The 26,918-nt window shown below is 55.8% G+C and overlaps 3 protein-coding genes across 5 annotated transcripts in view; 1 reads left to right on the top strand and 2 right to left on the bottom strand.

Annotated features, from left to right (window-relative positions):
• On the bottom strand, nucleotides 42-5,017 carry AAMP (angio associated migratory cell protein). 2 transcript variants are annotated; one of them, XM_018059525.1, is made up of 11 exons: nucleotides 4,779-5,017; nucleotides 4,156-4,311; nucleotides 3,372-3,491; nucleotides 2,719-2,858; nucleotides 2,320-2,464; nucleotides 1,957-2,040; nucleotides 1,742-1,857; nucleotides 1,481-1,584; nucleotides 1,265-1,355; nucleotides 955-1,109; nucleotides 42-533 (listed from the first exon to the last, which is right to left on the bottom strand). In XM_018059525.1, exons 1-11 carry the CDS (start codon nucleotides 4,897-4,899, stop codon nucleotides 458-460), a joined length of 1,308 nt encoding a protein of 435 aa, XP_017915014.1. In that variant the 5' UTR covers nucleotides 4,900-5,017; the 3' UTR covers nucleotides 42-457. The 2 variants fall into 2 exon arrangements, with proteins under 2 accessions (XP_017915014.1, XP_017915010.1); XM_018059521.1 differs by having other exon boundaries at nucleotides 4,156-4,308; nucleotides 4,779-5,016.
• Nucleotides 5,296-26,918, top strand: part of PNKD (paroxysmal nonkinesigenic dyskinesia) — a 68,745-nt gene continuing 47,122 nt past the window's right edge. Inside the window, exons 1-3 of one of the 2 annotated variants that reach the window (XM_005676535.2) lie at nucleotides 5,297-5,415; nucleotides 6,168-6,336; nucleotides 7,736-8,110. In XM_005676535.2, coding sequence (XP_005676592.1) covers nucleotides 5,349-5,415; nucleotides 6,168-6,336; nucleotides 7,736-7,928 — 429 coding nt within the window. In that variant the 5' untranslated portion in view covers nucleotides 5,297-5,348 and the 3' untranslated portion in view covers nucleotides 7,929-8,110. Of the gene's footprint in view, nucleotides 5,416-6,167; nucleotides 6,337-7,735; nucleotides 8,111-26,918 lie in introns of those variants that run through there. The other variant, XM_005676534.3, reaches the window with a different exon arrangement.
• Nucleotides 8,810-26,646, bottom strand: TMBIM1 (transmembrane BAX inhibitor motif containing 1). The gene is made up of 12 exons (XM_018059563.1): nucleotides 26,520-26,646; nucleotides 17,360-17,593; nucleotides 15,946-16,046; nucleotides 14,671-14,735; nucleotides 14,412-14,465; nucleotides 13,760-13,810; nucleotides 13,007-13,046; nucleotides 12,433-12,470; nucleotides 12,175-12,262; nucleotides 11,760-11,855; nucleotides 10,749-10,802; nucleotides 8,810-10,368 (listed from the first exon to the last, which is right to left on the bottom strand). Exons 2-12 carry the CDS (start codon nucleotides 17,550-17,552, stop codon nucleotides 10,222-10,224), a joined length of 927 nt encoding a protein of 308 aa, XP_017915052.1. The 5' UTR covers nucleotides 17,553-17,593; nucleotides 26,520-26,646; the 3' UTR covers nucleotides 8,810-10,221.

Genomic DNA, 26,918 nt, shown 5'->3' with positions numbered 1-26,918 from the left:
GGTTCCTCCTCACGTCCAGCCACAAAATCCACACAGACACGTCTCTGGGAAGTATATTTTATTTACATTTTTAAAATCTGTTAACTAACATCTCTTCCTCCTTTCCACCCCCAGAGACTTGGGAAGGGAAAGAATGGGAACTTCAAAGACCTACTCCCCACATACAAACACACACCCCCATGGCTCACACCAGCAAAGGAAGTGAAAGAGAAAGAGGTCTGAACCTCCCTCCGAAGTATCCGCCGGGTCTGGGGGAGGAGGGGAAGGGGGGAAGGAGGGGCCCGAGGGGTGGGTTTCTTAAGAAAAGGAAGAGACAGAGAGGGAGCAAGTCAGTTTGAAGGGGTTGGAAAGTAGTCCGAGGCCCCTCCCCTCCTCTTCCCTCCTACCCGACCGCCTCTGCTGTGGGGGGTCTCCCTGCGCCCCCTCCACACCAGACACAAAGCAGACACTGCAGCTGTTAGCGGTCAGGTCTCTGAACACAAAATACTTTTGCTTTGTGGTCTCCTGACGTGGTCACCACCAAGGAGGCATCTCTGTGGACAAAAAGCACAGTTGGAAAGGACTGGAGAACCTAAGGCCCACCCTAAGCCCACCACCCAGGGGCACTTCGGGGGGCTTTTCCAGTGTATCCCCAACTCTAGACCACTAGTGCCTGGTGCTAGGCTGACCAGCCCACATCTGGTGAACACTCCTGAAGCCAGCCATCAGCCTAGGGATCAGGGGAGAGCTGCCCGCATGGGGGAGGCAGTCCCAGCCCCTGAGCCCAAGAGTGAGATGAGAGACCACACCATCAACAGAGAACGACTCCTGCAGGCCCCCAGCACGGCTGCCTAGGTAGGCCCAGGCCTTGGGTCCCAGCTTCCTTTAGGAACCCTCCCACACTTTAAGAGCCCCCACAGGCTACTCTCACCTTTCAAATACGCAGAGACCCTAGCCCTTGCCAAATTCACTTACTTGCTAAGGGCAAAGTCCAGGATCTCAGCTGTGTGGCCCCGGTAGTCAGTGAGCAGGCGGCCAGTCCGAGCATCCCAGAGGCGCACAATGCCATCCAGGCTGCAAGTGTAAACCACGGCGGTGCCTGCCTCCCACAGCAGCTGCACGATGCCCGACTGCAGAACGGTACACAGAAGCGGGGTGCATCAGGGGCATCTGCTCCCAACTCTCACGGAGGGAGGGAGGGATGATGGACCATAGGGAGGACTGGACAGGAGCCAGGTCTGGGGCAGATGCTCCCAGAGGACCTGGGCTGCCCCACAGCCTGTACCTGGTGCTGACACTGGTGCCTAAGGGTCTGTGTGGACAAGTCATAGATGGCCAAGGTCCCATCCAGGTAGCCAACAGCTGCCAGAGGCATCCTGGGCAGAAGAGAGCATCATGAAGGCTCGTGGGGGGACCTGCACTCGGTGCCTCTGTCCTCTCTGGCCCTCCACCCCCCTCCCCCAAGCCCGTGTGCCCAGGCTGAGGCCGCGCTCACACTCACACACTGCAGAAGCCCAAGGACTCCACAGAGTTGGACTCACTCTCCTCCCCTTCTCCCAGGCTCGGCTGGGAGGCCACAGTCTCAGGTCTGAAAACGCCCACCACCTATGAGCCAGAGGAGAGGATCAGAAGAGGGCCTGGAAACGTGATTCTCCAGTAAGAGAAGAAAAGCACTGGGGCGAGGAGGCTGAGTGAAGAAAAAGAAGAAACGGAGACGCGGAAAGCAGAGGGCCCCACAGCCAGACTTCCAGGTCCCACTCACCTTGCCAGTGGTGGCACTGACCAGCTTGGCCTGGCAGTCCACAGAGCCAGTGAGGATCAGGCTGCCATCCTGGTTGGTGGCGACACAGGTCAGAGGGCCCTGGTGACCCTCGGTCCCTAGGATGAAGCAGGGAGGAAAAGTCAGGCTTCATCTTGACCCAGGTCTCGGCCTTTCCCCACAAAGGCCTAGGTTAACACCTTCCCCACCTCCGATACCTTTTAGTACGTGGATAGAGTTTCCCTGCTTCAGGTCCCAAATCCTGATGGTGCCATCTTCATAGCCAACTACAGCACGCTTCCCTAAAAGATCAGAGATGAAGGTGAAGAGTCAACAACCAGCACAGACACGTCAGCACATCAGGCAAGAAAAGAGGGAGGCAGACAAGGAAGCGAGGGAGCAGACAGTGCCCCAAGGAAGGCCCAGTTCCGGGTGAGAAAAGGGGAGCTGTTTGCTCTGGTCCTGGGAGGTCCCTGCTCCCAACAGCAGACCTCGGAGTATGCTGACCATGGCCCAGGGGGGTGCCAGGCAGGTATGGAACCCAGACCCCACCTGTCCACACTCAAGAATGCCGCTCTCACCATCAGGGAGGACTCGGCCACAGGTGGCCGGGCAGTTAGGGCCCTGGAAGGTCTTGCAGTCACCAGTCGGAACCTTCCACATCCAGGTGTTGCCATCAGCCGTGCCCGCCAGGAGGACAGGTGCCCGAGGGTGCCACTCCATCCACTGGGCAGAGACAAAGGCTCAACAGGGGTACCCCTTACCCCATCTTGCCTAGAAGCCTGCCCCCGGAACTCCACCAAGCTCTCCCTGCTTCCAAGTCAGTGGGGACATCCCAGGGGACGGGCCCAGACACTCCTGCTATCCTCTGGGAGAGCACTGGCTCAGAGCTGGCTTGATCCATTCAAGGTGGCACGGGCCCCTGAGCTCTCCCTACTCCACTCGGCCCTCAGAGTTAAATCCTACTGTGACAATCTCACCTCTAGATCTCCTGCTTCAAACGACCAGACCTCCTCCTTTGTGTCCACCTGCCACACTTTTAAGAGACCACTCATGTCTCCTGTGGCCACTAGGGTAGAGTCATGGCTAAAACCAGCACAAGTCACAGAGTCTTTATGGCCTGCAGAGAGTGAGCAGAAAGAGAAGAGAATGTCGGGGTACCTGGTGCTGGGGATACAGGACCCAGGTGTCCGGCCCCCAGAAAGTACCAGCTTGGAAAAACAGGATGAGTCCCCACAGAACAGGTAACCAAACTCAGAGCTGCTGCAGAGGCCAACACCCCCAGCTCTCCCCAGGCAAGACACTGCTGGGCCCCCACTTGACCGTGTGTAGCCCAGACTTATGTCTTCCCCATTCTGTCCACATCACACCTCTGCCTGAAATATCCACAGCCTCCTTCCCACCCTCATTCTCCGTCACTAGTGCCGCCTCCTCCAGCTCTTTCCCTGACTCCCTTGGCCAATCAGCGTCTCCCTCCCCCACGCCCACAAAAGACTAGGCTATTCCTTGGGGCTCTTGGGATAAGCATAGAGCTGGCAAAACAGAGGTCAATAAATGGCTGTTGGATGTACAACCACTGCAGGCCAGCCCCCTAAGACCTCCAAAGAGGCAGGACTTCACCGAGCCCCCTCACCTGCACACTCAAAGAGCAGTTCCCCATCACTGAGCCTCCACACAAAGGCTTTGTCGTCTTCACCTCCTGTCACTGCCAAGGTGTTGGTCTTGGGGTCCAGGCTCACACAGAACACTGATGCTGTCCCAAGAGATATTCCAAGAGTAAGGAAGTGGGGATCCCACCTAGGTCCCGTCCTTCAGGACCTTTGGGGAGCCCACCCCGTTCCACCTAAAGCAACATGTCTTTCTTCCTAGAAAAGAAGAGTGCATCCAAGCTCTTCTAAGTTTCAAGCATTCAGTTGTTGTTGAAGTCCCTCCCCAAACTTGCCAAATTCTAAGTCCCTCCCCAGGACACATCACCCTCCTGCGCTCTTCCCTTCACCCCTCACTTCTGTGGTGGACAAGAGAAGGGGATGTGTGTAGGGCTTACAATTCTCAGAGTGGGATGCCACCAGGTTGGGGGCTGAGTGAGGAAAGCCTGTGTTACTGGTTCCTTATCAAGAGTTAATATTTAAGAGATTTACCCAAAAGATGATCCAAAAGGTACTATTATCCCTAATTCAGAGTAAAGGAACTTTTATCAATGACAACTTTTTAAAAGGAAACTAAAGCCCAGAGACGTCAATAAAGGTCATAAACAACCAAATAGCAGAGACAGGATTTGAACCCAAGTGTGTCTCAACCGACTCCAGGAGCCAACAGCTCCTCCACCACAAAGGCAACATTTTCCCACCGCTACACAGCGGATGATGTTCAAATGTCCACCTGGACTGAACTTAGGACAGCTCTCCCCAGGGACCTACCAGAATGCAATGCAAAAGTGACCTCGCTGTCGTCGGGGCCCTCCATGCTGCCGACCACCCCTTCCTGGGGTTCCAGGACCCAGCCGTCCTCATTGCCCTCTTCTTCTTCCTCTTCCTCGAAGTCCACATCTTCCATCTCCTGGACCAGATCGTCTGCTTTGGGGAGAGGGTTAACAGACGGTGTGCGGCAGGCGGGAAGAGGGATGGCAAGTGTGGGGAGGCCCGAGGCTGGGGTGGTCATGTGGCGAGAGGGCAAGGTGAGGTCAGACAGAAGGGGTGAAGCGGGGCGGGGGTGAGAGGCGGCAGGGAGGAGGGGGCGTGCGGAACGGAGGACCGGAGAGCTCTGAGGATCTGGGGTTGGCCAGAGACCGTGTGGGAAGGGAGGACCGAAGGAATGATGGGAAGGGGGTGTGTGAGGGGAAGGGCCAGGGGAGGCGTCAGGGGAACCCCCACCCGGGCCAGGCCTGAGAACTAAGTGTGGGGCTGGGGGAGAGGGGAAGGGCGAAGGAGGTAAGTAGGAATGACAGGTGGGGTGGGGTGGGGGGCAGAGGGGGGAAAAGCCGGGGTCAAAGGCCAGGGGTAAGAGCCTCTTGTCCCATGGCCTGAGGATCCGCAGCTCTTACCCGGGTCCGGAGGACCAGGGTCCAGTTCTACCACCTCGATAATCTCTTCGTCACCATGGAAGCTTAGAGTCTCCAACGGGGGGGTGTCAGCAGCGGCCCCGCTCTCCGATTCGGACTCCATGCGGCGCAAGCGGCGGACCCACTTCTCTGGGCCCAAACGCCTCCCAGAGTCAGCTCTGCGCGACGACGCGGAACTCGGGCCCCTCCTCCCGGGAGGAAGTAGGCGTAGGCGACTCCCCGGCAGGGAGAGCGACGGCCTCTTGACCAATAGCGAAAGGGGTGGACAGGCTGAGTCACCAATCACAGGGCAGAAGCGGGAGACGAGGCCGAGGCGCGGCGAGGAGAACCCAAACTCGGCCCGACCTGACTCCGCCCCCAACAGGAGGGAAACAAGCGAGTGTGCGCGCTTCCGGGCTCTCCTGGGAAGAGTAGTTCTCTTGGGTCCGCTGCTTGGGCTTCTGGGAGTTGTAGTTTCTGATCTGTAGGCCGGACGGATACAGCGGGGGAGGCCCCTTACGCAAACTACAATTCCCAGCGGGGACTGCGGTGAAGGGGGGGTGGGATCTGAACATGGCGGCGGTGGTAGCTGCTACGGCGCTGAAGGGCCGAGGGGCGAGAAATGCCCGCGTTCTCCGGGGTAAGAAGAGGGACCCTGGGGAGGGCAGGACTGGAGGGGATACCCTTTTTTTTCACATCCCGCTAAGCTGTAGCAGGAGTTCAGGGCTGTCGATTGCTGCCCGCATCCCTCTGCAGGATTTTAAAGAGTCTGAGGGCTAAAAGGTGCTCTTTAAAAGTCAACCAGTCCATCCCTCAGCCTACGACACGTCTGGGGTCTTGCACGGAAAGGGAGCCTCAAGGAAGCCTTTTAGACCCCCGCGCTCCAGGTGTTTCACACTCACCGCAGTGCAGAGGAAAAGGGCCCTGGGCTTCCGGAGGCTTGGGTTCTAGCCCTGGATAATTAGCAGTTTGACCTTGGGCGAAGCAGTTCGTCTCTTGGGGCTTCAGTTTCCTCTTCTATAAAATGAGGGGACGGAGTAGACTACCTTTAAGCTCCCCCTCCAGTGCTAACATTCTGCAGTTTGCAAGCCATTTCTCGGATTTTCTTTCACACGTCTCACGCGAGCCCCACTGCAGTCCCTTCACATCCTGAGGTCTGAGGAGATGAAGAGCAGCGAAGCTCGCTCTCCCGGCACTAGGGTGATGAGCCTGCAGTGACGTGGAAGCGGCTTTCAAAGGTGCCACCTCGATGGCGATTTTCCCATTTCCCTCTGGACTCTGTCAGGCACCTGTTACTCCAAATTGCAGTCACTCCCCTTCCTCAGATCTCAACCAGTCCTCCCTAGGCTTTCTTCTCTTCTCTTAACTGACCTTCCTTGCCTCCATTCGCAGGGATTCTCTCAGGAGCCACTGCTAACAAGGCTTCCCAGAACAGGAGCCGGGCACTGCAAAGCCACAGCTCCCCAGAGTGCAAGGAGGAGCCTGAGCCCCTCTCCCCTGAGCTGGAATACATCCCCAGAAAGAGGGGCAAGAACCCCATGAAAGCTGTGGGACTAGCCTGGTAAGTTTTAACTAACTCTTTGCCCACCAATGGGGAGAGGCACCAGGGGCGGGTGGGACCCAGAAACTTCTCCAAGTTTCAGGTGATGAACTGAATCCAGGGTTGCCAGGACAGAATGGCTGGGTGCGAGGACTGGAATCTCAGAGGACTGGAGTAGGGGAGGGAGGTGACAAAGTCTGTGAAACTGGAGAGAGAGTGGGTTTTCTGTGCACTGAGCTGAGCTAATCTGATTCAGATTTGGGTCTATGGCCTCATCCTCTCTTTTGGGAGCTTGGGGCAGGACCCAGTTGAGGTTTTAATTGAGATCATGCAAGATTATGTTAGTTATACAGTAGTAGCACCTACAAGTCAGAGAATGCAATGGCAACGCACTCCAGTACTTTTGCCTGGCAAATCCCATGGATGGAGGAGTCTGGTAGGCTGCAGTCCATGGGGTCACTAGGAGTCGGACACGACTGAGCGACTTCACTTTCACTTTTCACTTTTATGCATTGGAGAAGGAAATGGCAACCCACTCCAGTGTTCTTGCCTGAAGAATCCCAGAGAGGGAGGAGCCTGGTGGGCTGCCGTCTATGGGGTCGCACAGAGTCGGACACGACTGAAGCGAGTTAGCAGCAGCACCTTTAAGTAAGATGTTCAGTGTATTGTTATTTGGATTTGATTCTGATCTTAATACTGTTGTTCAGTTGCTCGGTCATGTCTGACTCTTTGCGACCCCATGGACTGGAGCATGCCAGGTTTGAGCAATATTAAAAGCAGGGAGAAATTAATATTTTTTCCCAGCACCCGAGGTGTGCCAGTCCTTTACTGTGTATTGTTTTAGTCTTTCTGAGATAAATAGGACATCCCTATTTTACAGAGGAGGGAACTGAGGCTCAGAGCTGGGTTTTCACCAGGTCTTATAACTCCACGCCCTTTCTCCATGCTGAAGTGCCTCCCACATAGCAGTTGCTCAGGTTAAGGAGAGTCAGGGATGGGGTGTGGGGCGGTTCAGGCAGAGGGAACTTTTGCCAGGACTTGGAGAGGGAAAGAGGTTGGGCTTTCTGGAGAACCCTGCACAGTTGTTACAGCAGGCTGGCAGGGTTCATGCTAGGGAGTGTCAGACTAAAGGGAAAAGGAGTGACAGGTGGGCAAAGACCCAACCACAAGGCCTTTTGTGCCGTGCCTGGGAGTTTGAACTTGGCCAGGAAGTGATGGAGAACTGTTGCGGAGTTCTGAGCGGGGCAGTGGCAGGATCCGATTCATGTGGGGCCTTCCAGCAGCCAGCACTGAGGCTGAATAGATGTGAGGAGTATTACAGTGTTGGTGCAGTTGATGAAGCTGGAATGAGGTTCTGCCCAGCTCCTCTGGCTGAGGCTCAGCCCCTCCCCAAATCCCATGCACATCTCCCCACCCCTAGGGCCATCGGCTTCCCCTGTGGTATCCTCCTCTTCATCCTCACCAAGCGGGAAGTGGACAAGGACCGTTTGAAGCAGATGAAGGCTCGGCAGAACATGCGGGCATCCAACACGGGCGAGTATGAGAGCCAGAGGTTCAGGGCCTCCTCCCGTCATGCCCCATCTCCTGAAGCTGGGTCGGGGGTGCAGTCCTGAGGAGCACTGCAGCCCTCCCCTAAACTCTACTGACTGTGGCCTCCAGACTGTCCAGTCCTTTCTGGTCCTTGCCTCTGAGGCCCACCAGAGGGCGCACGAAGCCTAGGCTCCTGCCAGCCCCATTCCTCCTGAAAAGCCAGCCAAAGGCAAATAAAGTCACCGAGTGTCTGAGTGGAAAGGAACCAGGACTGGGTTTGTGAGTCCCCTGGGATGGGAGGGGCACAGGGTGGGGTTGGTTACTCCTGCATACTCCCTCTCACAGAAGCCTCAGTGTTCTAGGCTGAATAGTTGAGGAAACCACAGAGACTTAAGTACAAGCCTAGGCTCAGGCCCCGGGGAGTGAGTCCTCAGAGCTGCTGGCCAGGAGGGTGGGGTTCCACTCAGCCTAAACAAATAATAAAGAGAATCAAAGAGGGTGTTCAGGGTGTGGAGTTTTTAAAAAACACTTATTCTTCTCAGCCGAGTCCAAATGACTCAACCTCTCTGGGCCTCAGTTTCCTTGTTTGTAAGAGGGATTGAACTAGTGATTTCTAAGGTAGGAGTTCTAAACCTTAACAGTGTGGTCCATTCCCACCCCCACCCCCACATGCAAAATTGTGTGTACACATGGAGCTTTGAGGGGAAGACCAGTTATATCTCTCGTGTGCTTTTCTAAAGGGTCCGGGATTCACAGAAGGTCATGTGCTATGAATCTGAGCAGTGCCTGCCAGACCTGGGGTTGAGCCATCCATCACCAGGAAGCACTGGGACAAAGTATATTTGGTTATCATAGAAGGTACCAAGATAGAATGCAAGGATAGGATATGGATGTTTTGGGCAGAGCCAGACTAGTTCTCCGAGAACTGACCCCTTAAAGTGGAGAAAACCAGAGCCAAACAGGGTTTTACCTTCTAAACATAAAACTTTATTTCAGTTATGTCCCTTTGTGGGATATATTTAGGACCAAATACTTAATAAAGTCCTAATTGTATCCTTGGGCTGATTTGGTTTCCACCCCCACCCCGTAGAGTGACCCTTGTCCCCCTTCCCCATTGCAGCTTGAGGCACTTGGTGTCATGAAGAAAGCGGTAGTTGGCTGGAGAGCCGGGGCATCTTAAATCCCCTCAGCGTGAGTTCACAGACTAAGAGGGGCTTCTCCTTCCTTTCAGGGCCCTCCCCAGTTAGCAGAAGGGAAGCCCGTTGGGTACCACGTAGGCTTCCATATCTCTCCAACAGGATGGGGGACCCTGCCCACACCCTAGGCTCTCTTCACCCTAGTTACTTCCTGGCCATAGTGATCCTACACACCACCCCATCTCCTGACTTCTGCCCTCACTTTCTACTCTGAGCAGCCTGAGCACAGGAAGCAAGTGGTCCCACAGACTATAGAGATCTCAGAAGTACCAGAGAGGCCCCAGGCAGCTTCAGAGAACCAGGTGACTGCCAGGGGGCCTGCTCTCAACCACACAAGCCCTGAGGAAGCCTTGGACAGATGCTGCTCTCAATTGGCCACAGTGCTTGACCTGGTTCACTCTCTTCCTCCCCACCCCTGACCCAGAAGATCATTATATGTATGCTACCAAAAGAAGGGGTTGAAGCAGGGGAGACAAACCCCCTCTACCTTCTTGTGTTGAAAGGTGCTAAGGGTTGCCAAAAAGTACAAGATATTGAGTCCAGGAGGCAGGGGATAGCTCTCCAGCTTTGCTGGGATTGAGAGCAGAAAAATGTTCCAGCTGTCAAGCCCAGAAGCCCATGACAGGAGTGGGAGGAGAAACCTTATCACCAGGAAGTCCCTTCTTCTCATGTTCCCTTTTAGCTACAGAATAGGCTCTTTTCACCCCACCCCACTCCAACCCCAGCTGTTAAGGCTTTGGTGCCCTGTAGTGGGGTGGAGGGAAAACACACATCTTTGGCCCAGCTCTGTCCACTAAGGGCAAGAGTTAGTCCCTGGTGGCTCCCACGGTAAAGCGTCTGCCTGCAATGCGGGAGACCTGGGTTCGATTCCTGGGTCGGGAAGGTCCCCTGGAGAAGGAAATGGCAATCCACTCCAGCACTCTTGCCTGGAAAATCCCATGGATGGAGGAGCCTGATAGGCTACAGTCCATGGGGTTGCAAAGAGTCGGACATGACTGAGCGACTTCACTTTCACTTTCCTCCAGCCCCACCAGGTACCTATACATCCACAGCAAGAGAAGCTGCCCATCCCCGGACAGAAAGAAATATGGGTGTATTACTTGAGAAGGAAATGAGTGTAGGCCCAGACCAGGGTCACAGGGCCCAGCCCTCTAGGGAAGGGAAAGCCCAGAGGTGCTCCTTAATCTTGCCTCCCCACGAGCTGCAACACAAAGGTGAAGATGTGGACAATATCTGTGTAGATCTGCAGGGCACCGGTGATGTAGTCCTCCGGGCTGATGGAGTGCCTCCGGTTCCCCAGGACCATCTGTGTGTCATAGGCCAGGAACTGCAGGGACAAGAAGCCACACATGAGGATCCAGGGGCTCAGTGGTCCACAGACCTGTCCAGGGAGCCTCAGGACCATGAGGTGTGCTCAGGGAACACTTTAACAAACAGCAGAAGGCATGGTCTCTGTTTTTAAGCAGTTCACAGTCCAGAAAGGGAGAGGGATACTGGAAAAGTGTCGTCTCTGGAATACGGCTTACTAAGAATTCTCAAAGCAAGCAATGTGAATTAAAGACAGGAATGCCCAGGAAATCAGTAGAACCTCCAGACAGTAGGGAAAGGCAGCTGTGGCCCCACTCCCTGCCTCTCAAGCAGCCTACATTCAGCACCCACCCGGTCCCATACTTCCCACTCCCCTTCCTAGAGTGGGCAGGGTCTTACCAAAGTGAAGCAAATGGCCCCCACAGCGGCATAGACCATGTGCAGCCAGTAAACCTGGGGAGAGAGGACAGGGATGACATTAGAGAACTTGGTAAAGCCCAGATTGAGGCAGGCCCTCAGGACCATCTTCCCCCCTGGGATTCTGGCCAAGTGGGAAGATCCATGAGAGAACTACCTCTCCCTTCCAGATCCTGGGAGAAATTAAAAATGCTAACATGCTTGGCAGAGAAAACAGAGGCCATCATCCAGTGGCTATATGAAATCAATCACAGCATCTTTTAGCCAAACCATTTTCTAGTTAGTCAAGGTACAGAGGTGTCCACTCTGCTTCTGGAAGAAAGTGGTTGAGTTATGGCTCTGGGAGGGGCAGGCCCAGCCATGCACTTTACCCTTAGTCATGTCAGCAGTCACTAGACCGTGTTGCTGCAGCCCAGCCTAAGAGGGACACCCCCTAACCAACAGATGAATGGCAGAGTCAGGGGGCACCCCCAGGGCAGCCTTGTTCAACAGCCCTCCAGGGACCTGAGCACAAGGGCAGGGCCAGCCATGGTCACATGGGTAGGCTCCGGTCACGTTCACCCTCCTGTTCATGTGCTTCCCCTTCCCACCGCAAAGCTCCCTTCAGCCTAGGGCCTCACATGCTGCCCCCTGCTGCCTAGAAACAAAGAGGAGAGACAGTGGTCCCTAAGGGCCCTTCCAGCTGAGCCCATCTTCTCTGCCCTCTGGATTCCTCTGCCAACCTGCCTCCGAAAGCCTGGTCTCAGCTGTCAGACAGATCACACTGCAGCTTCTCATAGGAGTCCCATGATGCTGTCTGGGGCCTCAGGTGCTACGGCTCCCAGGACCTGGGTCTCCAATGATACCCCAGTCCAAAGGATGGCGCCTCAGCACAGTTGAGAGGTTCTGGAACCCAGAGCCATCCGAGGCCCATGGGGCCTGCCACACCGAGATATACAGAAAGTCTGCCCTGAGCACTGGGTTCACCGACCCCAGCTCTGCTGGGACACTCACGTATTTGAAGGCCAGCACAATGGCAGTGATAATCCCAGTCACTACCATCACTATTGCCAGGACACAGAAGAGGCCTGTGCACGAGGTGAAGTCCACCTGCCAGGAAGAGAGAGGGAGGCACGTGTCAGACAGGCCACAGCTAGCAGCCCGGCCAGCCAGGCCCTGCCTCCTCCGGGGGCTCAGTGCTGCCTCCTGGGGCACTCAGGAGTGACCATGGCATTCTAAGCACAGACACAGGAAACAGAGTTGTGGATGTAAATGTGAAGGGAAGGGGCTTCGGGTCTCTGAGGGAGACCCCTAGTATAAGGATCTGGGCCCTCCCAGGCCTGCTCGAGTGCCAGGCCCAGAAGGTCAGGTCTGTATAAGAAAGGGGGATGGGGTGGCCAGGGAGGGGCTGGCCCTCCAGTGCCCTCACCTTGGTCTGGAAGCAGAAGATGGTGACTGAAATGGACACCACAGCAGTGATGATCATTGCGATGATGACGGCTTTGGTTTTATACACACTGCAGGGAAAGAATTAAGAGACGCTAGAGGCCATGCACAAATGACTTCAAAACTACAGCTTTCTGGAAGTACCATGCCCAGCGTGCAGCCATACAGGCGGCTGCCAGCCCAGGGGTGCCCCAACCCCCTATAAAACACACCACCGTGTACTGACTGCCCCTGAACGCACCTGGAGATGGTGCCAGTCATGTAGGCCATGGCAAGAGTCTGAGGGAAGAACAGAGACGAGTGAGACACTTAACAGAGCCTGTGGGACGTCCCTGGTGGCTCAGTGCTTAAGACTCCAAGCTTCTAAGGCAGGGGGTGCCGGTTCGTCCCCTAGTCAGGGAACTAAGATCGCACATGCCCCGTGGTGTGGCCAAAAATAAATTTTTTTTAAAAAAAAGAGGGACTTCCCTAGCGGTCTAGCAGTTGGGACTCTTTACTCCCAATGCAGGGGCCCAGATTTGATCCCTGGTCAGGGAACTAGATCCCACATGCCGCAACTGAGACTCGGTGCAGCCAAATAAATAAAGAATAACAAAATTAAAATCAATTTTAAAAAGAGAGGGGCAGACAGAGCCCTGGAGGCATGGTGGGGACACTACGTGTCACCTCGTATGAAAATGGCAGCCACAAGGAAACCGAGGGCAGAGTCAGGTCGGGAGAGAGCCAGGGCCATCTTCCCCCACAGGGTCCCGTTCCTTCCCTGGGCCCAGCCCTCCCTCACCAGCTCCACCCCCTCCCCCGACCCTGTGACTCACAAGGAGGATCAGCAGGATGATGTTCCATGGGAAACGGCGTCTGAAGGGAAAGAAACCATGACTTAGTGGCGTGTGGCCGGCCAGGTCTCAGAAGTAAGGTCCTGGCTTGTGCACCTGGAGAATGAGGCCTGAACTCAAGGGAGGGGAGGCTGGCATGGCCCTCGGGACTTGCTGGTGGTTCTGTGCAAAGACAGCAGGGCCAACAGGACAGACCTGGGCTGTGGAGCCACAGAGACCTGGATTCGTCTGCAGCTCTTTGACTACTTGTGTGACTGTGAGAAAGTTCCTTGGCCTCTCTGAGCCCTGGGTTCTTCCTATTTGTTAAAGGGTTAAAATGCCACGTATCTTGAAGGGTAGCTGTAAGAATAACAGCTAGATAGCTAAACAGATCCCACACACACAAGGCACTTGGCGCCCAGCTGAGCAGTAGCCAGTAGCTGCCTCCACCATCTTCTTCACCTTCATCATCATCACTCAGATGCTGTAAGGGGGCTTCCCAGGTGGCGCCAGTGGTAAAGAGCCCGCCTGCCAAGGCAGGTAGACGTCTAATCCCTGGATGGGGAAGATCCCTTGGAGGGGGGCATGGCAACCCAATCCAGTATCCTTGCCTGGAGAATCCCATGGACCGAGGAGCCTGACAGGCTATAGTCCACAGGGTCGCAAAGAGTGGGACATGACTGAAGCGACATAGCACACATGCACGTCCTTGCCCCCTCGCCATCCCTTCCCATGGTCTAAGTCTCTGGGACTCACCTGGGTCCCTGGCAGCAGATGAGGGTCAGGTATGTGGCCAGGAAGACAGCACTAGGGAGAAAGAGACGGAAGTAGTCTCAGGCCCACTGTGCCCCTCAGCACCCCCGGCCCAGCCTGGTGGCACTCACCAGCCCGCCAGGCTGGAGGCCCAGAGAGGTGTCTGGAAGTCTAAGGGGAAGCTGCCCAGCAGGACAGGATCACCCTGGCCACGGGCACTGAGGCCATCGGTAACGGGAGGCCAGGCCTGGGAGGCGGAGGAGGAGCCGCCAGAGAGAGAGGCGGCCAAAGTGTGGGCCTGGCCTGGGAGGAGGCCGCAGGAGCCACAGAGGGGTGGCCGGAGCGTGGGCCTGGCCTGGGAGGAGGCCGCAGGAGCCACAGAGGGAGGTGGCCGGAGCGGGGGCCGGGCCTGGCCTGGGAGGAGGCCGCAGGGAGAAGCGGCCAGAGCAGAGGCCTGTCCTACAGGATGCACACGGCCATGGGTCCCCCACCCCCGCTCTCAGGAGTCCCGACATTCACACTCGGTGGCACACACCACACGGCCCAGCACAGCTGGCAACTGGGACACCCCTCCCTCCAAAAGGATTCTGATTCCTGCTAGTCAGCTATCACCCCTCCTCTCCCAGCGCCCAAGTAGAGAAGAGCGCACACTCACTAGGATGCGTAGTAGATGGCCAAGTTTGCCCTCACGAAGTCACCGACCGGCTTCCTGTGGAGCAGAGAAGACACAAGAAGAGTCATGCCAAGGCTGTCCACCTCCTGCCGAGGCCCTACCCCCTCTCTCAGCACCCGCAGCCAACCCCCTCTTCCTGTCCATGGGTCGAGGGCCCACCCCAGCCATGCTCCCAGCAGGGGACCCAGAGCGTAGGACCCCAGAGCCACCTTCAGCTGTGCAGAGAGGCCCAGAGACTCACACGAAGGTGAAGACAGCAATGATGGCCACCGTGACGAGCAGCTGGATGGAGATGATGGTGTAAACCTGGAATACAGACACCGGGGACAGCACGGTCACCACCCTCCGCTCCCAGCTTTCCCCCGGAAGCAGCCAGCCCCGAGACCAGGGAGCCCAAAAGACCTTACCACCCTAGGTCTGCTCCCATATTCCAGAGGTAGGGAGGTGGTTCCTTCTTCATTTTGAAGGATCTACTCTTCCTTGCCACCTGAGAGCCCGCCCCAGCTGCACTGCAGCCTGCCAGAGATGCCAGCCCAGTGATGAGTCTGGCTCAGATGCTGAGTCTGGCTCAGATGCTGTGCAAACCTGCAGGGCTGACCCCACCCCGCTGCTCCTGACATCTCCCCTTCCTGGCCCAACACCTGGCCTTCACTGACATTCACTGCCCTGCCTCTGCCCTGCCCCGCCACACTCCTGGGTATGGGCTCTGTGCCTGCAGCAGTTCAGCCTGAACGTTGACCAGGTATCTCTCTACCCTGAGCAGGTGCTGGGGCGAGGTGAGATGGCGGGCAGGGGCCTGCAAGTGCATGCGATCAATTCTGGCTTCAAATTGCTGCAGTGTAACAGGAGAAAGAAGTTTGCAGAGGGCAGAACACTTCAGCAGGGCTGTTCAGATTGAACCTGCCCCCCAAACGAGGGCAAGGAAGAGAGCAAAAGTGGATGAACACAGCTTAGAGGAGCTGGGGTTCCCTCAGAGGAGAGCGCAAGGCTAGAGAGGACCAGAGGACCACCATTCCTGTTGAGGCAGTCCCAGCGCAGGATGGAAAAGAATTTCCAGACACAGAGTATTGCAGAAAGGAGTGAGTTTATTAAGAACGAAGAGCACAGATATGCTCTGGGCACTGCAAGCTAAGCAGGCGACAACTCCTGAAAAGCCAGGGAGAATCGACAGTTTTCGTGGGTTAATAGCCAATTTTTATAGCCTCAAGACAAAGAAAATTCCTGGAAGGCTGGCATTAGGTGACTGGTTGAGGCACTATAGGGTGTTTACAGCAGTTGGCATCTTTGCCTAAGTGGGAGTCAGGAAGCTTGTTAGTAATGATCGGGGGGCTTTTGGCATTGGGGCTCAATTAGTTTTGGAGGTAACCTTGGTTCTGGGCTCCACTTCTGTGGCCTTGGTGCAAAGCCTCCCACCTGTGGCTTGGGGCAGGACTCCACTTTCGCCCCTCTTCTTATCAATGGGCCAAATCACAACCCCAGTGGCCCAGATTCACCTGCCCACCAGCCCATATCTCACCTTTCGGATGAAGGCATGTCGGACTTTCCTGTCATCCCAGTCTCCAGATCCAAAAGTGTCACTCACTGCTCTCTCCCCGCCATCATAGCCATGGCCTGGGCCTGGAGACAGATCACACATGACCAACTGGGGATCCGGGACCTGTGGCCTCAATCCCCAAGCCTCTGGAACACTATCTCAACAGTCTCAGGGATCTCTCAGCCAAAACTCAGGAATTCCTCTACCCAGCAGGTCTGCCAGGTGCCCCCGGAGCGACCTGAGTGGATACCGTGGGGAGCGGTAGGTCCCTGGCCGAGAGGGGCCTGAGGTGTAAGCACTCCATCAGCATGATTCCACTGAGGGGTGTGAACACCCGCCACCCCTGCCATCAAGGGAACACAAAATCTTAAGGAAGGCAGGCAGGTGTGGGTCAGAGGAGCTGGTAGGGTCAGAGCAGGGACTCAGGGATCGAAGGAGGGAAAGGGAGACAGAAACAGCACATGCGTGTGGAGGATGAAGGACAGAGTGTGCAGCCTGTGGTCTCCATCAGGCAAGCGCTAGGATTCTGGGAAAACAGAAACGTCAGGGCTATCTGTGCACAGGACAAAGCATCGTGGTAAACGTGACTGGTGGGCCGGTATTCACACCAGAACACGAACGGCCTGATGAGAGCTGGCTGCGCTCCAGGGTTCCAGAGATGCTGCAGGGGCTCAAAGCATTCCTCGAGTGCCTCCCTGGGAACTGCTTTCAAAGCTGCAGGCAAGCCACATAGGAAAATCTCACCACATTCTAATATCATTTCTGACCAGATTTACCAGCCATGATGTTTATCAAACATCCAAACGAGTTCTGGATGTTTGCAAGTCAGGTGTTACCTTAAAAGATGAGGATCTGTCAGCACTGAGAATATTACAAAAAAAGAAAAAAGAAAAAAGTGCTTCAGGTTCCGGTGGAAAGTGTTAGTCGCTCAGTCATGTCCGACACTTGGCAACCCTATGGACTGTAGCCTGCCAGGCTCCTCTGTCCATGGGATTCTCCAGGCAAGAATACTGGAGTGGGTTGCCATTTCCTTCTTAGCGGCAGTTCCTAAAGAAGAGAGGGCTGTGGGTCGGTGGCAACTGCCTAGCAGGGAAACAGACATGGCCTCCCGAAGTAATTCCTTCAATAGCCACTTTCTCATCTGATGTGTAAGTTCTGGTGTATGTCTCACAGACTCAGTCTCCTCGCTGAATAAAGGGGCTGGCAGGTGGCCCGGGGGTTAGGGGGCTAGGAGCTGAAGGAAAAGGCAGAGAGGTAACAGAGATGGGGAAACAGAAGGAGAAAGCTAAAGAGAAGATGAAAAAGGAGATGAAGGAAGTTAAGAAAGAAAGAGAGGAAGTGCCCTCATCAGTATTGCCTCTTCCCACCCACCCTCAGCGGCCCTGCAGGGACTTACCATAGTTCATGGGCATCGGCTGGACTGGGGGCATAGGCTGTGGGTAGCCAGCAGGGTGACCGTAGCCAGGCTGTGGGTAGGCAGGGTACCCCCCGGGCACGACAGGCGGCTGCCCGTAGCCCCCTGGGGGCAGAGAGCCAGGGTACAGGGGGCTGCGATCCTCATATGGTGGAGGGGCACTGGCATGGGACATGGTGGCTCAAAGGCTGAGGGGGAGACCCCAGCTGCTGAGACCTGAAACCGAGATGAGAAAAGCAGTCATGAGTGCGTAGGCCCAGCTCACTGAGCCCCAGTCCACCCTGCCTCTGCAGAGAGGACACCTTCACCTTCGGTCTCTCCCCAGCACCGAGTGTCATTCCCTGCCTGCAGGCCACTGTCCCCACCCCCACAGTCCCACCCACCCCACCAGCTCAGCCTTGCCCCTCTGCCCTCACACCAGCCCCTCCTCACTGTGCAGTTTCCTGCCATAGGAAAGCAGCAGGCAGTAGGTGGGGTAAGCAGTCACATGGGTGGTATGAGAGCAGGGGGTTCTCTTAAGTGATCACTTCCAGTGACCAGGGAAGGAGCCCGATGACCCCAGCAAAGCCACTGGTGAGTCACAGAGCCAGCCAGGACCCACTGAAGGGGGCAGCCCAGCCCCCACAACAGCTGGCAGGAACTGCAGGCCTGAAAGGCGGAGCTGGGGAGAAGCCAAGGCCTCAAGTGGAAGTCAACAAGCCGGTCCCAGGGCCAGAGCTGCCAGGCCCGGAGCAGGAGGGCACGGGGCTGGGGAAGGTGTCAGGCTGAGTCAGGGGCCGCCAGAGAGGCCTGAGCATGTGGGTACATGGGCTGAGCCCTGGGGGCTGGGAGGCTGCACAGAAAAGCAGGTTGGAGACAGGACTTTCTGGTTTCTTCAAATTACAGCTGAGGAGGAGCTTCAGGCATGTGACAGCCTGTGGCTGCCACCAGTCGCTTCAGGGCCGTGCCAGGGAGTAGAATGCCAGAGAGTTCTGGGCCCTCAAACCCCCGGGGAGGGGAAGACGCCAGGCCCTGGTAGCCCGGGGATTCCTGCCTGTTTGCCCTCAGGGTTGCCAGCTGAGAAAGGTTAGACTGCTGAGGAGTGATGCCAGAGCCAGCCAGTGCCCTCTCTGAGGTAGGAGAGCCCCACGGCTGGGAAAGGGCAGAGGAAGGAGGGGAAGGGAACCCCAGAAACATCCCGAAGGGACTCCCAGGCTGTACGGCCCCAAGTGCTCAGTTCCCCTGGGGGACTCAGGCCCAGAGCAGTAAAGTGACTCCCAGGATCACAAAACTAGCACATTTAATAGTACAAGAGCCGAGGTCTTCCAGGTCCTGGGTGAAAGTGAAAGTGTTAGCTGCTTAATCATGTCCAACTGTTTGCGACCCCATGGACTGTAGCCTGCCAGGCTCCTCTGTCCGTGGGATTCTCCAGGCAAGAATACTGGAGTGGGTAGCCATTTCCTTCTCCAGGGGTCTTCCTGACCCAGGAATCGAACCAGGGTCTCCCGCATTGCAGGCAGACTCTTCACCATCTGAGCCTCCAGGGAAGTCTAGGTGTCCTCTGTACTATGCTGGGTTCTCTATGCCTCTTATGCCAGATAAATGTCCTCTGGATCTGGTATCCCCCTCTGAGGTGGCAGAGATGGGGGCTTGGGAAAAGTGGAGGAGGAGGTCCCTGGAAGGGCCGAGCCCTGACAGAGTCTGAGCCCCTTCAGAGGGCCACAGCTGCCCCCTAGAGCATCTCCCAAGGGCACACCTTCCTTCAGGACCCCACAGGGAGGATACATGCCCAGGTCAAGGTCAGCAGACATCCCCAGAGGCTCTGCTGGAAGGGCAGAACAGACCCCTCTTTTTAGGGCCACCTGCACAGTTCAGGGAGCAGATAAAGGACTGTCCTAACCAACTCTTCTCTGTCGACTGGGATAACAGAGAGAGGAAGGTGGTAGGGAAGGGTGAGGCAGAGGGCTCACGTAACAGGCCAAGAGTTATTTTGAGGAAAGCCATTCTCCATCTTCCCAGAATGAACGAATCAGACAGCAAGAGTGTGTCAGGTCAGAAACAAGAAGGACCTTCCTGACAGTGAGGGTATGGCAGCAAACCACGGGCCATGGTGGAGGCCCCACACTTTGGGGTAGAGCGCTCTGACGAAACGGAGCAGAGGGCGACAGGAAGACCCAACGCTGAGTGGTGTGAATTCAAGAAACAGGGCGGGCAACTGTTTTTGAAACCATTTGTGGTTTATGTCAGGGTAGCATAAACAGTTACAATATGTATATCTCCTTAACAGACCTTCTTAGAAAAGGAAGGAAGAGAAACCGGACCGTCCTCCCCTGAAGCAAGAGTCTCCTCTCCTCACTGCCCCCTCTCCCCAAACACCCCTTTAACTCCACCAGGAAGACCATGCCCCATGTGCAGGAAGCGGGAAGGGCAGGCCACCCATGGAGTAGGGTTATCTGTCATTACTGCCCTGGGCCCAGCTGACAACAGTGTCAAAACAGCCCACGAGACACTGGCAGGGAGGACCCTGTGGTCGGAGGCCCCAGCTGGCCGCCTGACCATGATGTCACCATGACCTGGTCCTGTCAGCAACTCAGGGTGCCCCTCTGTGAAATGGGGTGAGAGGCCCAGATGATCCCTGAGCTCACATCCAGCTCTAACGGACTCCGGGCCTGGGACTTATCTGAGGAGCCCAGTTATGTGGGGCCTGCCCTTTGCCCAACCGGCCAGCTGCCCCACCCCCTCAAGCCAAGCCTGACAAACAGGTCCCTCCCCAAACCAGTGGGAAAATCAGGGAGCATGAGGCCGGCCTTGGATAGACCCCCAGGCCGCCACGGTTCAGGCCTGGCACAGAGGGCCGCTGACTCGCGGAGATGCCCTCTGCCCTCCCGCGCCCCTCCCTGTGATGCTTCTGGTTTCAGAGGAGCTAGACCTTCTGCAGGGGGTGCAGCAGCTCACAGTCCAGTTCTCTGGGGGCTCAGCCACCAGCCCATGCTCCCCAGAGACCAGCACTAACCAGTTTACCTCACTGTGTCTCAGTTTTTCCACCTGGAAAGTGGATTTACCACTATAATAGTACCCTCCACAGAGCTGTTACAACATTTAAAAGAGAAAATATGTGTAGAGTACTTAAAATGGTACCTGAACACTACCTGTAGTTGTTATTCCATTAAATCCTTATGATACCCCAATAGGGTAGATACATTATTATCCCTGTTTACAAATAAAAAAATAGAAGCTTAGAAGAATTAAGTCACTTGCCCAAGGTGACTTAGCTAGGGTGTGATAAAAGCAAGACTCAGCTCCCAAAGACTCCAGAGCTCTGAACCCCTCTGCTTTCCTCCTCATCCCCCTTTCTGTCCACTCATCACTTCTCAGCTTCCCATCTCAGCCTGTCTACTGACAAAAGAGGGCTCACACAGCAAGTGCACAATGAACCATTCAGCCCCTTCCATCATCCCCATGGTTCCCAATCTCTGTGCAGCCACCAGGAGAAAAGGGTGGTCAGAGATAGAGATTCTTAAAACGTCAGCACTAAAAGGAAACTCGCTCATCTAAGGCAAGCTGACCCCTCGCTTTAGTAGCCAGTCCACCACGTTTGGGAGTCGGGGGGTGTAGAGGGACCTGTCCCTGGCCATAAAGCAGGGGCCGGGGCCCAGAACTACATCCCAGCTCTCTGGTGTAGAGGCCGGTGCGCAGGAGACGGGGAGCATGTTCAGGCCAGTCAGCGGAGTGCTACGCATAGTCACACCTACTCTGAGCAGGATCTAATGGGCAGGAACCTCGGGTCCCAGGGCTGCCAGCATGGGCAGCTTCTGAGCCTGCTCCCTGGCCAGGGCCTGACCTACCTGAGGCCCTGACCCCTTCCCCATCATCAAGGCCTCAGCTAGGGATGAGTTTGGGGCCGGTAGGTGACCAGAAGCAGGGAAAGGCGGAAGTGGTCTGAGCTGACTTTCATGACTGTGACTAAAGGTGGGAGCTGCAGGAAAAAGTGGAGTCCAAAGGAAGGGGAGGAAGAAGTGGGAGAAGATACAGACAGAGTGCAGATGCTTGATGACCAGAGACCGGAAGCCAGGAATCAGGTCACTGAACTCCACCGGCAGCTAACGGAGGGCTCGGCCTCCAGGGGCTAAAACGGACCTTCAAGGCGCCCCATCAGAAGCCTGAATTATCCTAAAACGCAGTAGGCATTCGGTTTCTACTGAACACACTCCCACAACAGGAAACAAGACTGTTTTGTGGCAAGGAGCTTGAATCATTACAACATGCTTCCTCACGATGCCTTTTATCAACGTATTCAGGCTCCACTGCACCCTTGTCAATTTAGATCTGACCTTGCTCCCCATTCTTGTGACCCCCATTTTCATGACCCATCAGGAAGGAGCCAGAACCTCTCCTTTCTCCTACACAATCCCCAGACCCAGCCATCAGAAGTGGGAGGGCCCAAACACAGGACTTGTTGGCTGTCCAGGTTTTCAGAGGCAGCCTCGGGGAAGCCAGCTCCTTCCCCTGGTGCTGTCTCAGTGTGGCCGATGTGCTCCCCGCCAGCTGGGGCTCAGGTTCAGGCTCCCTGGGAGGAGGGCATCTGAAGGGTTAAGGCTCTGGAATCTGCTAAGAGGAGGCTAGATCTACTGCGGTTACAGCAAAAGGGTGTGTGTGTGTGTCTGTTTGTGTGTGCTGGAGGGAGGGGTGGAAAGGAGCAGCTGACTGGTCCAGGCAACCCGTGCTCCTCTCTGCCAGGAACGGGTGCCCAGGGCCAGAGTGGAAAGAATAGCTCAGGGAGAGTATCTCAGGAAACCCCACCCAGCAGCAAAGCCCCTGGCCCACTGTGACCAGGTCTCTCGTGACGGCCTCCTCTCCCTTTCCCTACCCCAAACCACCCCCCCGACCATGTCTCCACTCCCCTCCAAGAAAACACTTGGCCCTCCTAACCCAGCACAGAGCCAGGAGGGCAGAGGAGTAAAAAAGATTCATCCAGGAGTGGCTGAGCTCGCCACCAGGTCTGACTCACACAGGGCCCAGAATCAACTTAACCTTCTGACCATCTGGCCTCTGAGGTCAACAGGATGAAGCCGAGATCTGAAAACTGAAAACGTCAGAGCTGGAACAAATTTTAGAAATCATCTGGTCATTTGACAGACCAGGAAATCCCAAAGCCAAGGAAGTTCCTGCCCAGCCAGTGACAGGCCCTCTTGGTCATGGGTTTGGAACTTTCATTCCCAGCCCTGCCCACTGTCAGAGAACTCAGAGTAACAGACGTCAGCACACACACCCCTGAGGCGGAGCCACAACCAGCTCCCCTCCCCCAGTTCTCCTGGCCCTCCTGCTCAGAAACAGATAAGGCTGCCAACTCAAGACCTCCCTCCCAGCCCTGGTCTCCAGGGAACTGAGGTGGCTCTGGTCTCCAGGGAACTGAGGTGGCTCTAGTCTCCCAGGAAGGGGAAGCCATGGGAAGACCCAGGCACCCAGCACTCCCATCACCCTTCAGCAACATCAGTGCAGGTGATTTCAGAGACCCCTGTCTAGCCAGAACAGCTAAGAAATCCAGATAAGGAAAGCAGGTGGCATTAACCGCAGCTGGATGCAGCTTCAGAAACACAGCCCCATCCACCTCCTTCTTTTGTGTTTCATCTTCTCCTGCCTTTTCAGTTCAGTTCAGTCTCAACTCCAGATGAGGCGGGGAGAGGCAGACAGATAATTAACAACCCCTAGTGGAGAAGAGAGATATACCCCCCTCCTGCAGTGGGCAGGGAAGGAAGAGAACCACTTAGAGCAGCAAGTACTGTCTACTGACTATCAGGTACCAAGGACGTCTGCTCCTCACAGGGCCCTATGAAGTGCAATCCTTATCCCCACGCTACAGATGAGAAAACTGAAATTCAGAGAGAAGTTGATCCAAGGTCCCGGAGCAGGCAAACAGCAGAGATAGGTTTGAACCCAGATCTGAAGTCTGACTTAAGGTACTGTTTGCTTTTACACCTGCCTGGAGGCAAAGTCCCTGAGGCCCCCACCAGTCGCCTGTGTGAACAAGCCAACAACAACACCTGGATGGACTGAGGAAGTAAAGACCTTTCTCTCATTGATACCAATTCCTTTCCGCTTGTTAATCCGAAAGTCAGTCCTTGTCAGAGCCCTGGCTTACAACGCAGGGAGCTGAGTTCTTGTCCTGGTTCTGGTCCTAACTCCACTGTGAGAGTCAGGATGGGTCTTTTCACATCTCTGGACTCAGTTTCCTCATCCATAAAACAAGTGTCATGTCCGACTCTTTGCGACCCCCATGGACTGTACCCCACCAGGCTCCTCTGTCCATGGGATCTTCCAGGCAAGAATACTGGGAGTCGGTTGCCATTCCCTTCTCCAGGGGATCTTCCTGACCCAGGGATCAAACCAGGGTCTCCTGCATTGCAGGAGGATTCTTTACCATCACCAAATGATCAAAGTCCATTCAGACTGTGAGAATATCTGCTTTTGAATGAACAGCTAACAGACCAGAGCAGAAACCTTCAGGGCGAAATGTCTTGCTTCCTAAAGAGTCTCTGCCAGATGCAGCCTCATCCTTATCCCGTCTGGAGGAGGCTGAGGCACAGGGTATGAATTGGGTGTGGGAGTGGCCACAACTCCCTCTGCTTCCTCTCTGGACTCAAGAAAGCTAGAAGCACCCAGCCAGGTGTTTCCCAGGCTGCTCTAAAGAACACAAGATGTTCTCCCCAGGAGATCTCCTGCCCCAGGAGATGTTCATGGATGAGCTCAGAAACAGAGAATCCATATCCCCTTTTGGAAATTCACAAGACACCATGGCATAGGAAGCTTCCAAGTTCTACAGTGAGCAAAGCTATTCAACTTTGTTTCCTTCAAACTTTCTTAAGCCTGAAACATTTTTATACAGTCACACCTAGTTCCCATCCTGGGGGCTGCTGACCAGGCCACCTCTGTTTTACAGATAGTCCTGGGAATGATTCATGTCCTAACTCGTCATCTTGTTAAACCCCCGTCCTTAGCTGGCCCCTCGGAACAGCCACACTCAGTACCAGTGTGCCCCCTCACTTGTAGGGCCAACTCAATGCCCTGATCCTCTGCGAGGGTTCTTCCTCTCTGCCACCCCTACACAGCTGCTCTAAACTCCAAGGTGGAACTCACTGCAAAGGGCTGGGAGCATCTCCAAGCAGCAAAGAGCCAGGAGGCTGCCATTCCTATTACCTTCACGTAATAGGAAAAAAATACCAATCATTATATACAAGCAAATGGGCTTCCCTGATGGCTCAGCTGGTAAAGAATCTGCCTGCAGTGCAGGAGATCTGGGTTCAATCCCTGGGTTGGGAAGATCCTCTGGAGAAGGGAACGGCTGCCCACTCCAGTATTCTGGCCTGGAGAATTCCGTGGACAGAGGAGCCTGGTGGGCTACAGTCAATGGGGTCGCAAAGACTCAGACACAACTGAGCGACCGTGACTGTCACTTTCACATATATAAGAACAAGGACTTCCTCTCATCCTCCTCCCTGACCAATGTACTGACTATCCTCCAGGTACCCAGCACTGTGGCCTGTGGACTTCTAGGTATCATTTGTACTTTAAAACAAGACCCAGGTTTGGGCCCAGATCCCCAGAATCTTAGAGGTGGAAGAGTCCGTCAAGGCCATCCCTTCCTCTGCATTCCCATCAGAATACTCCAGAAAGCCCACATGAGGGTTAGCCATACGGTTAGCAGAGACCTTCTCCCCCAGTTGCCCTATGAGCTTCCACTCTCTGGCCATTCCGGTGTGGCTCTCTAAAGACACACAGTATGTGTCCCTTCCCTGAGGCTTCTGCTCTTTCTGAAGGGTCCAAGGTGACAAGTTTGGGGGATGTAAATGCTCTTCCAGCTGAGCCATTCCCATGGGAGGAGGCTGAGCTGAGGTGGCTATTACCCCAGCTCATGATGTAAGGTTCTCCACACACTGGAGGTGTACCCCATCATTACCTCTCTGACGTGCCCACTTTTTACAGGTGAGGCCCTGAGGTCAGGGCACAAGAAGAGAGGAAGTCAGGGCCCCTGACCCCTTGTGTGGTCCCACCACTTTTAAGTTATAAACCGGGTCTCTGGGGCCTCGTGGCTGGAGAGACAGAGTAGGCAGGTGAGGAGGAAGTATGGCTGCCCCCTTGCCTTTGCCCCAGACAAAGCAGCCCCAAGGGCTCCTGGCTCCTCCTGCCACCACTGGCCAAACCAAAGGCGCCAGCTTTGAAACCAAAGCTCACCAGTGAGATGAATATTTCAGAGCCCCAGAGAACTGGACACCCGAGGGACCTTCTGTGACATCTGGCTCTGACCCTAGTTCCCAGGCCGACTCCCACCTCCCCCGATCCCATGACCAGGTTCCTCGGGGCAATCCCAACCCCAGAGGAAACTGTGGGGTCAGAGGGGATGGTGACCCCTCGGGGAAGACAACAGCTAGAGCAAAACCCACAAGATCAGGGCCAAGCCTCCAAACGGCCTGCCTCTACTTCCTTCTTGCTGGCTCCGCGGTTCTCCCTGCTCCGATTTCCCTGCTTGGTTTTCACTCCCACCCAAAGAGGCCACAAGGAAGAGAGTACTTCCCAGTCCTTTTCAGAACCCAGCCTGAGGGCAGTGGCCAGACCAGTGTGGGGGAGAGGGGACTGAGGCAAAGGCCTGGTGGCAGAGGTGACAGGTTCCCCACACCAAGGATGTGAGCTGCCGGGGGCTTCCCAGCGGCTCTCTCCCTCACTCAAATACCCGGTCACCTGTCTACACCCAAGCTGGCACCAGGGCGTCAGAGGCGGCCGAGGCCAGTCCCGGGCCGCCCCACTCTCCCTCCCACCAGCTGAAGGCCCCTGACACCCTTTATCCCGCGCACAGCTGGCGACCCTGGGGCTGGCCCTGTGGACACGCCCGGCGACAGATCCGCAATAGGAAGCAGGCGCCCGGGGCACCCTCAGACCCCCAGCCCTGATACCCGCGCCCACAGCCCCGCGGCTGGACTCCCAAAGCTAAACAGGCGCCACTCGCCCGCCCGGGGCGCACAGAGACAGAGAAACTCAAAAGTGAGGGCGACAGAGCCCCACTCCGGCCCGCCGCGCACTCCGAGAAAGTTTGGGGCGCCGCCCAGGCCCGGTCCGGTCCCCGCCGGCCTGCGGTCCCCCACGCCCGCCGACCCCGGGGCCCCTGGCTTGCCTGGCGCTCCGGACGGTGCGTCGCCGGCCTCCTGGTGTCGCGAGTCCTGCACTGCCCGCGCCGGCCTGGGCAGGGCTGGGGCTCCGTGCCCCGCCCCGTCGCGCAGGCCCCCGCGACGCGCTGGGGTCCGCCCCGGTCCCGCCCGCATCCGCCTGTTCCCGCTCCTCCCAAGTCCGCCAGGACTTACCAGGCTTTTCGGATTTTAAAGCAATACGTGGTCATTGTTGGAAACACAAAACTACGGGAAGAAACCACGTCTTTCCAATCCTCCCGACTCCCAGCGGCCAGCGCTTGCTGGTGATGCTTCTTTGCCTAAATATCTACATATTTTACTTGGTTTTTTGCGCGGTGTTTTGCATCAGTTTCCTACTTTAAAAGACATTTTAAAAATGCTGTTTC

Source organism: Capra hircus, chromosome 2 (assembly GCF_001704415.2).
Source record: "Capra hircus breed San Clemente chromosome 2, ASM170441v1, whole genome shotgun sequence".
Lineage (NCBI taxonomy): Eukaryota > Metazoa > Chordata > Mammalia > Artiodactyla > Bovidae > Capra > Capra hircus.
Note: the sequence above shows the minus strand (reverse complement) of the source record. Positions and strands in the feature narration are given on the sequence as shown.

What these genes read in the sequence shown, in the direction of transcription:
- AAMP (XM_018059525.1), bottom strand. Translation starts at nt 4,899, where the DNA reads ATGGAGTCCGAATCGGAGAGCGGGGCCGCTGCTGACACCCCCCCGTTG. An exon ending in TTGAAGCAGGAGATCTAGAG is followed by an intron (nt 2,465 to 2,718) that starts GTGAGATTGTCA and finishes GTCTCTGCCCAG; the next exon opens with TGGATGGAGTGGCACCCTCG. An exon ending in TCCTTGGGCTTCTGCAGTGT is followed by an intron (nt 1,356 to 1,480) that starts GTGAGTGTGAGC and finishes TCTTCTGCCCAG; the next exon opens with GATGCCTCTGGCAGCTGTTG.
- TMBIM1 (XM_018059563.1), bottom strand. Translation starts at nt 17,552, where the DNA reads ATGTCCCATGCCAGTGCCCCTCCACCATATGAGGATCGCAGCCCCCTG. An exon ending in ATTGCTGTCTTCACCTTCGT is followed by an intron (nt 14,466 to 14,670) that starts GTGAGTCTCTGG and finishes TCTGCTCCACAG; the next exon opens with GAAGCCGGTCGGTGACTTCG. An exon ending in GGGCCATTTGCTTCACTTTG is followed by an intron (nt 10,369 to 10,748) that starts GTAAGACCCTGC and finishes TTGTCCCTGCAG; the next exon opens with TTCCTGGCCTATGACACACA.